The sequence below is a fragment of the Athene cunicularia genome (assembly GCF_003259725.1).
Source record: "Athene cunicularia isolate RWA chromosome 1 unlocalized genomic scaffold, athCun1 chr1_part1, whole genome shotgun sequence".
Lineage (NCBI taxonomy): Eukaryota > Metazoa > Chordata > Aves > Strigiformes > Strigidae > Athene > Athene cunicularia.
In genome coordinates this window covers 333,635-344,074 of record NW_020799091.1, presented here as the reverse complement: position 1 = coordinate 344,074, position 10,440 = coordinate 333,635, and the positions used below count along the sequence as shown (strand labels likewise).

Sequence of the window (10,440 nt, the reverse complement as noted above, 5' to 3'; positions counted from 1 at the left end):
CCCCTCCGCCCAACTGCGGGGCTCTAGGCCGTGGCCTGCGCCAGGGAAGCTCCTCCGCGGCTGGCTGTGCGGGGGTGTCTTCTCTTTATCTGTGTCTGCGGGGCGCGACGCAGCCTCCAGCCACTTCCACCGTCCTCCTCAACCGTCTTCCTACAAGATGCCGTGGTGGGTCTTTAAAAAGACACCACCACATCCCCCCGTGTGAACCTTTTCCCATCCTGATTTGTTGTTACAGCTTTTCTTCCTCACGGAGCTCGGCTCTCGGGCTGGCTGTGAAGGTCCAGGAGCTCCACAGATGAGATCAGCAGGTTGTAAAACCGCACATCACAGGGGCTGGTACCACGCCAACCCTTCAGTTTAACCCCTTCTGGGTAAGAGATACTTGGAGGCGTTCAGTCAGTGGGTTTGCACGGTGATCGTCGTGCTCAGTCCCACATCCGTCAGGTTCCCGTGGAACTGTGCAAATTCCCACCTTGCAGCCTCAGGCTCACCCCTTCCTCCCAGCTCCCCACCCACATCACAAAACTTTCAGGTCACTCTTAACCTGTCATTTTCTATTGCTGCTTGAAACCGGGATTTAAAATTAATCTCTAGTCTTCTGCTGAATAACTCGCTTTGAAGGGGTGGTGGGGCAGGTCCTAGTTTCGGGTGTGAGGTGCTGGGAGGTGAAGGGCAGGGAGCTTTAGGAAATCACATCCTTTCAGCGATGCACTTCTACACAGAGCTCTGGTTCTTGTGGATTCCCCGGTGTCTAGTAACCTAGTAATCTATCCCGTTTAATGCTAATTTACATTTTGCTCCTATTTGCACAGAATATTTTGATGCGCATCTTTGAGATTTCTATCTTTCCGTCAGGCTAGTTGAAAGGGCCAGCTGGCGATTAGACCTGCAAGCTAAGAAACCGGGCTAAAAAAAATCTTACGAAACTGCACTCCTACCTCTGGTGCTGTATGAAGCCTTGCAGCTGCGGGGATGGCATTGCTGTCAGCGTTTGAAGGTTTAGCGATGCGGAGTTGATTATTTTCATTAACAACATTTAACAAACCCCCTCAGAGGCTTAATATGAGGAACAGACATTTCTGAAGGAAGACCCACAGCGCTTGGCCTGCAGCGTTAAGCGATTAGCAAACGAGGGGGAGAGTTTCAATGCTTGTGGAACAGACTGACGATGATGCTTACAGCTTTGACTGGGAGAGAAAGGCTTTGAACTATTTTCCTCCTTAGAGGTGCCACATCCTATGGGGGAGCCTCGGAGCAAGAGATGCAAAATTACCTTTAGTCATCATGTTGTTTTTTTTTTTTTTTTTCGGGGAAGGGAGGGTGTGGGAATGAGGTTGCAAAACAGAGCTGGTGTAGAGGGGATGTGTATCCAGAGTGGGGCAGGCAGGGAAAAGGAGGCAGTGGACAGCCGGACTAACAGGCTTTGAAAATATCGAGGCAGCGAGGTGTGGGCATGAGCAAGGGGTGCTGGCTGCTGGTCGGGGTGAGCTCTGTGTGTACAGAGAGCCCCAGCTCCATCCCTGTGGGGTTATCAGCTGCCTTAGGAGAAGATCCCTGGGATCTGATTTGTGGTGGCTCCCCTTTTTCCCTTCCTCCTCTGGGCAGGGTTTACAGAGGGTCACTCTTCCAGGAGTTGAGGAGAGGAGCTGTGGCATCCACATGCTTGGGAACTGGGGGGGAATGCAAACCACCCTCTGTGTTGCTGACAGGGGACTAAGCTGACCAGCTGGTTATTAAAGACAAAAAGCTATGTGGAGTTTCAGATCTGTGTGATATTACGCCCCAGCATTGCCCAGGGGGGTGCAGGACTCATGGAAAATGGCGCTGGCAAGGTCCCCAAGGGGTTATTCAGTCACCCCCTTCCCTGCAGTGGGATCAGCTCAGCCCCGAGTCATTCCTGAGCAATGCTTGTTCATCCTGGTCTTTAAGACCTCCACTGCTGGCAACCCACCTCCCCCCCCAGCGACTGGCTGAGCCTATCTCTGTCACCAGAAAGCTATTTTTCCGTTGTCGGACGTAAATCTTCCATAATTCTTGTCTTGGTGTCCCTGCTGGCCCTGTTAACCCACATCCCTTCCTCCTGCCACAGGCAAGTAACAGAGTCTAGACTAGGAGCCACCTTAGTACAGCTGCTCCCTGAGTCTGGGGTGAGTCAGTCCCCCTGTTCCTGCAGCCCCTTTCAGCCCTGGGGGACCGCTCTAAGGTCTCCCCGGAGCCTTCTCTTCTCCAGCTGAAGCCCCCAACTCTCTCAGCCTGTCCTCACAGGGGGGCTCCAGCCCCCCCAGCATCTCCGTGGCTCCTCTGGCCCCGCTGGAGCAGGTCCGTGTCCTTCTGCTGTTGGTGCCCCAGAGCTGGACCCAGCCCTGCAGGGGGGTCTCCCAGAGCGGAGCAGAGGGGGAGAATCCCCCCCTGGCCCTGCTGCCCCCCCTGCTCTGGGTGCAGCCCAGCACACGGGGCCTTTCTGGGCTGCCAGCGCATGGTGCTGGCTCACAGGCAGTTTGCACCCCCAGCCCCCCAAGTCCTTCTCCTTGGGGCTGCTCTCCAGCCCCTCCTGGCCCAGCCTGGATTTGTGCCTGGGATTGCCCCGACCCCTGGGCAGGACCTTGCCCTCGGCCTTGTTGCCCTCCCTGAGGTTCAGAGGGTCCCCCCTCTCCAGCCTGCCCAGGTCCCTCGGGATGGATCCCTTCCCTCCAGCGTGTCACCGCCCCACACAGCTCGGGGTCGGGGGGAACTGGCTGAGGGTGGGCTCGGCCCCTCTGTCCATGTCCCCAACAAAGATGTTCAACAGTCCCAACCGTGACCTCTGAACACCACCACTCGTTCTCTCTTGGTTTTAGGTCACTGTAGCCACCACATCTCTCTGGTGCCTCTCCATCTTTCAGATACCTCCAACACTTCCTCATCACTGCCATATAGTTGGAGTTTTTTTATCTGCAGCTGAGCAGAGCACTCAGGTTTTGGATCAAGGGTAGCACAGCCTTGGGGAACCTCTACATTGAGAGAGTGCTCGTGGGAAAGACACCCCCTCACACAGGGATGCTCAAAGGCTTCAGGGAGCCATTGTGGAAGGGCAGAGCAGAGGGCTTGGATGGGACGTGTGTGAGGTATCAGTGAATGCCACAAACCCATCAGCTCATGTGTGTGTTTTTGGGGGCATCTGCTTGGGTAGTTACTTTTTTTTTTCCTTGCACAGCTGTGTGCTGAGCAGGACAGAGCACAGAGGAGCCATGCCTTGGGTTTGCACCTCCTGCTTTCCAATGCCTGACGCCCTTAACAACCAGCAGCAAACGCATTTAAGGGAATTTCACCCCAGTCCAGACAACCAGGGGTGCTGGATTGACTTTTTTACTTAGACTCCCTGCTGCTTCAGGGCTGTAGGTGTAGGAGAGGTCTTTGAGCTCAGAGACTTCTCCTGGGGTGTTAATCATTCGTTAGGTGGGATGCTGGGAGCTGTTTTGCGTGGCATGTGGTGTGGATGCCCTGTTGACCATCAGAACTAAGCCTCTGCTGCATGGCAGCCATCGATCAGAGGGCTGGAGACGGCGACCCAGATTGTTCCTACACTTCGGTCTAAGGTGAGATCATCTCTGTACATCATCACTGACAGATACGCTCATCCTCTTCTCAAAGATCTCCAGCAGTGGGGACCCTAAAGCCTTCCCACACGATCAGTCCCAATCTTTTAGTATCTTGTTTTTCTACCTGAATTTCTTTTATTGATATTTAAGCCTGAGATTTGTCCGGTCCCGCTGGGATGTCTCCCCCTACCTGTGATCCTGTCTCAACAAATATTTATTTCTATGACAGATCTCTACGGTAAGTAGAGGAGGAAATCTCCAACGCCAGCGGAGTGCAACAGACATGTTTCTTCTCATGGGGCTGCCCCAGCCGTGGTCCTTCTTTGATGTCCCCGGTTGCTGCCCCTCACTCTCTCTGCTCTCCAGCCTGGCTTCTTCAGCAGCTGCCCCCAGGCCCTTGTTTTCTACCAGGTTCGTCTTCAGGAATGTAAGAACTTTCTTAACCCTCAGCTTGGCCAGTGACTTTATGGTTTTCTGTTTGGTGGGTTTTTGTTGTTGTTTTTGTTTTTGTTTTTTTAACTGGGAAGACCAAAGGTGTGTCGAGTCTGTGTGGCTTTATTTTCAAGTCAAACAGAGCTCTTGCCTTTTGTGTATTGCCCAAACCACAGATTTTAGTAGTGCTGGGGCTGGATGTCACCGTGATGGCAATTGTACTCGGGGCTTTGGAGAGCATGACTTGGCTTTGCAGGTTTATTCATTCCAGGGCTTGAATCAGCTTGAACTGACTTTTGGGGGGCATTTTTAAGCAAGCCGTAGGTTCAGAATCCCCCTCCAGAGGAACTTGGTGCTCCCTTTAGCAAAGGAGCTGGTGCAGGGGATTTCTGTCAGCCTGGGTCCATCTCGCGCTCACTGCACCTCCTGCCAGGCCACCCCTTTCCCGCGGGGTCAGTGATCAAACCAGCACCCCTGGATTATCTGTGTGCAGGGAAGGGGAATAAGAGAAAATCAGAGGAGGCAGAGCCTTGCACTGGTTGCTATGGAAATCTCTTGCGCTTTTCTGCTTTTCATCTATTTACTGGGGCACTAAAACAGTCTCTTTTCACCATATTTGGGTGTCAGGTCCCTCCGGTGAAGGCTCTCATCTACCCTAGACATTGGGTTGGCAGCAGAGAAAATGTGGGTGCAGAGAAACACCTTGAAAGACCCATGATTGGAGGAAGGGAGGATCTGTGCCCAAGAAAACAGCCTCTGAATCTGTGCCAGGAACTTTCTAGGGGTTATCATGTCCTTGTTCTCTCACCCACACTTCTATCTTTAGTTGTCTCGACTTTAGCTGTTAAATGACTAAAAGGATATCGGTGCATTGATCTGTTGTGGGGATCCACAAAACGCCACTTGACAAAAAAGCTAATTTCCAGGAAACAAAAAGATTGTAGTGACTTTATTAGGATGAATGATGATGTGAAGGAGTCAGTGGTTTGGTGCTGGCGCTGGACTTAGTCCAGCAACTCAGGTGCTTGTCCTGTAGATGCTGCTGCTAGACAGAGTCTGGGGTGTGTGTGTTATTCCCATGGATGCCCTGACCCCCCTCAAAGCTGCCTGCTCCCCAGGATCAGCCTGACCTGGGAGCTGGGGCTTGGGGAGCCCTCGGGGAGGAGCAGAGAACATGGGAAGAGGAGACAGTTCCCCACCAAAGCCATTTGTGGGACAAGCCGCCGTGCAGAGCTTTAGCTCTTTGCAGAGATCCCAGTGACAGGGGATTTGGAAAGGGGTCTCTGCCAAATATTCTCCCAAATTCCTTCTGCACATCCAGCCCACCCTGGAGAAAAATTCGTGGCGGTGTCTCCAGCTTGTCTTCCAACCAACCCCCTGGAAGGGGCACAGTTTTGAACTGACAGAGGGGAGATTTAGATGAGATCTGAGGCAGAAATTGTTCCCTGTGAGGGGGGTGAGGCCCTGGCACAGGCTGCCCAGAGAAGCTGTGGCTGCCCCCTCCCTGGAAGGGTTCAAGGCCAGGTTGGACGGGGCTTTGGGCAACCTGGGCTGGTGGAAGGTGGCCCTGCCCGGGATGATCTTTAAGGTCATTTCCAACCCAAACTATTCTGTGATTCTACAATTCGGGACGTGCGGAGCTCAGCGCTGGCCTGCAGAGGGTATCCTAAGCCCGTGCAAGGCTTCAGCCTCGCATCCCGCCACCCCAAGCCAAAACCTCTGCCTGGCCCAGCCTGCCGAGGAACATTTCTCTGCTTCTCACCCCTCCCGAGGAGCTGGCAGGGTTTTGCCACCACCGTTTCTCTCTGTGGTCCTCCCAGCGATGATGCCAGCCCTGGCTATGGGGTGCAGGTGGGGATATGTCACAGCAGAGACACTGTGCTCCCCCATTTTTCCTCTCTGTCCTTCCCCCTTTGCTTTGCCCAGCATCTCCTCGCCTCTCTCTTATTTGGTTGCCGATCTCCATTCCTGGAGGAGAATCTCTTACTCCCTGTCCTCTCTGTATGGCTGAGTATAGACTATTTACCATGCGCTGATCTCGTGCTTGGCAACACACTTGGGCACTAAAAAAATTACCAGATTTCCCATTCCAGGTTGGACCATGTGATCCCATTAGTGAATTATCTTTTTAAGCCTTATCAGTCACTGACTGCCTTAAAGCCCCAAAAGTGCAGCTTTAGAGCTCTTGGAAGTCCTCCAGCACTCAGATTCATGCAAAAATAACCGCTGCCTGCGGTAGTTATGGCTGGCTGTGCGGAGAACAGACGTTCACAGATGCTGGTGTGTGCTCTCGCAGGGTTCGACTGGATCCTGTTGCAACTCCACAAAGCCCTTGGGAACGTATTTTGCATTTAAGGTGCCGCAACAAATTACGTTGCCTCCAGCACGAGTCCTGCAGGTCGTTAGATTGCTGTGGGGTGATAGATGTAAAGGCTGCTCCTCCTTCTTTCCCCAAGCATGAGTCAGGAGAGGTAGGGTGATGTCCTCAGAAGTAGGGTGATGTCCTCTCTAGACAGTCTTTGTAGCTCGAGGGGTGTGGTATGAGATGTGCTAAAGGTCCCGAGCGAGGCTGAGTTTCACACGTGGTCCGTTGGGACAGAGCAATCTCTGAGACTGCTCCACAGTGAACGCTCTACCTGAATGTCCCCCAAACCCAGCTGCCTTCGAGACCTTCAGGAGGAGCTCTCACCGGCGTTAATCACTCATCAGGCTGGGAGCAGGAAATCAGCTGCTGGGTAAAGCGATGCCGGGATGGCAGCTTCCCCGAGCTGCTGCCTCATGAGGAGGTGCTGATTGCTTACAGGCAAGGTGTCTCCTTGCAGCTCCAGGAGATATTTAGTGCTGGCTTGGAGCTTGGAGGCACATCTCCTGCCATTGCTGAATCAAAGCCAGGCCCTGGGTCGGGGTGGCACAGGAGACTGCCTGCAGAGGTGGCTCCAACGGGCCTGATGAGGAGTTCAAGGGTTACGCTGTCAGTCGTGGGAATGAGGTAGCTCCTCTCCTGTGGTTTCACTGCTGTGAATTAGAGTGACTCCACCGGTGGTTCAGTGCAGGAGAAGAAAGAGCATAAAGCCAGGCCAAGGCTCAGCCTAAAGGATCTTTGCCAGCTCTCCTCTTTCCCACCCCAATTGGAGCTGCAGAGCCAGCGGTGCGAGGAGCTCCTGGAGCACCATATAGGGAGGCAAGATTGACTCTGCAGCTCAGAGAGAGATTTTTTACCTCCCCATCCACCTGTCCATCTCTGCATGGTGTCCAGAGGGACCAGAAGGGAATGGAGCCACCCAAGCCATCAGACCAAATTAACCAATTGTCCCTCTCTACCTCCTGGTGGCTTCTGTGCCTGCAGAGAGGAGGGCTGTCAAGCAGGATGAGCCAGGAGTAGGACTCTTACCCTCCTGCCCGGCCCATGCATGGGCTCAAGGCTTTGAGAAGTGGAGGGGATAAAGCCCACCAAAACAAGGTGGTGTGGGAAAGCGGATGGAGGGGATCTGTCAGGGCTGTGCCGTGGCCCTGTTTGAGCTCTGCAGCAGGGCTCAGGCTTGGCTGCCAGTGTTGGTGACGTGTCTTCTGCTCTTTGGGGACTTTGAGGGCAACGGAGCTGGGGCAGGGTCTGGAGCACAGGTCTGCTGGGGAGCGGCTGGGGGAACTGGGGGGTTCAGTCTGGAGAAGAGGAGGCTGAGGGGAGACCTCCTGGCCCTCGGCAACTCCCTGCCAGGAGGGGGCAGAGAGGGGGGATGAGTCTCTGGAGCCAAGGCCCCAGCGCCAGGCCCCGAGGGAATGGCCTCAAGCTGCCCAGGGCAGGGTCAGGCTGGCTCTGAGGAAGGATTTCTGTGCAGAAGGGGCTGTTGGGCGTTGGAATGGGCTGCCCAGGGCAGGGGGGAGTCCCCGGGATCCCTGGAGGGGTTGAAGAGTCGGGCTGAGCCAGCGCTGAGGGATCTGGGGGAGTTGGGAAGGGTCAGGGTGAGGGTCATGGTTGGGCTGGAGGAGCTGCAAGGGCTTTTCCAACCACAATGATTCTGGGATTCTGTGTAACTGGGACCATTGGGTGAGTTGAACCTGGCTGGTGTGAATCTGTGCTGCACAGAGCTGTCAGTGCACAGATAATGCAGCGGGGACCATAAGATGGGGAAAAAACCTGGGTCCTCCAACCACAACATGGGACATCCTCATCCCAGACCTACCCGGAGGCTGTGGGGTGCTGACCCATTGCTCAGAGGAGAAGTGGGCAGCGTGGACCATCCCAGGCTTTGGGTTGCTCTGATACCTCAGATATTGTAATCCACAAGGCATGTTGCTGCCTTCTTGTCCTGGTTTCAGTTAAACCACAACACTTTTCTAAAAACCAGCTTTGTAGTTTGTCTTGAAGATGGGTGGTCACCTCCGGGTTGCTTTGGTTAGCCCTGAAATACAACAGCAACAGCCCTGCTTGGCCTCTAGGCTCCTATATTCCCCTGTAGTGCCTTGGTCCTTCAGCAGAATCACACCTGCAATCCGCAGGGGAGGACACCGAGCACTTAAAATTATTTTTAGAGCTTGTAAACAAGTAGACCTGTCACAATCCCCACCGCCACCTCCACCAGACGACCCAGCTCTGTCTCCTGCTCTGTGCACAGGGCTGTGCTCTTTGAGGATCACAGATATTCCCGTACGGGAGAGTCAAGGTGGGCTGAGGTCTGTGTTTGCTAGCCGTGGCTCAGTGATTGCCATCTTCCCAGGAAATGCATCTTGACTTCTTGTGCTCAGCAGCTTAAAGAGAAAATAACAAAGATGATGATTTAAACTGTTATTAAATCAAGTTTCTTATTACAAAGGAGATTTCCCTCTCCCATATCCAGCTCCAGGAGCAGAAACCTGCAGACATGGTTTGGGACAGGTGTGGTGTCTGGCTCCTGGGGCAGGGCTAGAGCCGGATGGAAAGAAGAGATGGATGGAAAGATGAGTTTTTGCTGCAAAAATTCCCTTTGGCTGCTTTCCTCTCCTAGCCAAATGAGGCACATGGCTGATGCGACCAGGATTAGGGTGTGGGAACACCTTGGAGCTGTCGGCAGACTGGTGGCTTGGTGCCACTCTCAAGTGGGTTGGCATCAGGCACAAAGGTCTCACACCTGATCCCAAACTTGAATTAATGGAGAAAAATAAATAATAACTTGGCTGATGGAGGAGATCTCGGTCACCTGGTGCCAGAGGGATCACAGGTGATGACAGTCTCTTCCCGGCCAGTGGTGTAAGGAAGCTGAAGGAGATGAGGAGAAGGGAGAGACCCCGTGGTGTAGAGATGAAGGTGTTTGCAAAGCAGAAGCCCAGGGTTTCTGCAAGGTCTGGTCCCTCCATCCACGCCTGCCTGGTGCAGGAATACAGGCATGAAGATGCTCAGTGCTGCGTAAAGCCCATATTTCTTGGGCTAATAAAGTGTCTTGCTCCAAGCACCCTTGGGAGTGTGAGTTGTGAAGCTGAAACAGGAGAACTGGTTAAAAATCCACATAACATCTGGCCTTGGGCGCCTAAGGAAGCTGCAGGAGCCCATCTCTGTGATAAACTGGTGGTCCTGGGTTATTCTGGCCACGGGAAGCGGCGCTGTGCAGTGGTCACAGCTGCTCAGGGAGGATCCAGCGCTGCCCAGCTTCTCCATGAGGGTCCTGGAGAGCAGCAAGCTGAGCCTCCCGGATGGGCAGAGCAAGGGCTGGCAGCTGGCGCAGGACGGCTGCGTGCAGGATTTGGGGAGCAGGTGGGAACGTGGCTTCTCCAGGGGTGACTGCATGGCCCGTGGCGTTTCGTGCCCAGCACCTCCATCCTGCAGAGACCAAGGGGCAGCCGAGGTGCCACCTGCCCTGCTGGAGTGGTGGGAGGGGGATTTGGGATCATGGCTGGAGGGGGGGGTTCCTGCAGGTATTTAAGATGGTTTTATGCAGCTGGAGGAATGTAAAGCACCTGGGGGCGTGCAGAGGGGCCTCGACCGTTTTGTCTGGCTGAAACCTCTCCCCCTGCGGGTACAGGGGGGATGGCTGCACCCCGCTGTCCCAGGAAGGAAGGAGCCTGTTCATGGCACTGGGAAGAGAACTGGAATTTACTGGGATGGGAATCAGGGCACTGGGGGACCTTGGGGATGGAGCAGAGCCCTAGGAGGGGAGGCTGCAGCCCGGATTTCGGGTTTTTCCCACTCGGAGCGTGGGATGCTCGGGGTTGTGCCAGGGCCGGCTTTGCCCCGGGATGGGGTGGGTGCATCTCCCGTGGGGGGCTCAGGCATCTCAGAGCCAAGTGGGGTTTAGCAGGGAGAAGGGGTGTAGCCGAGCTTTGTCTGGGGGGGGTGTGTGATAGATCCCATTAGTGTCACCTCCCGGCTCGTAGCACCCCAGGACGGGGTCCAGCCCGGCCGGTCCTTCCAGGCTGCAGGGAGGCAGGGGTTAAACCTGCGGCTCCCGCACCCCCTCCC

General features: G+C 54.6%; 1 protein-coding gene across 1 annotated transcript in view; it reads left to right on the top strand.

Moving 5' to 3' along the window:
* Positions 1-9,637: 9,637 nt before the first annotated feature.
* CHRDL2 (chordin like 2) overlaps positions 9,638-10,440 on the top strand; it is a 29,174-nt gene continuing 28,371 nt past the window's right edge. The window contains exon 1 of the mRNA XM_026849454.1: positions 9,638-9,735. Within this exon, the coding sequence (XP_026705255.1) occupies positions 9,638-9,735 (98 nt within the window). The remainder of the gene's footprint in view (positions 9,736-10,440) is intronic.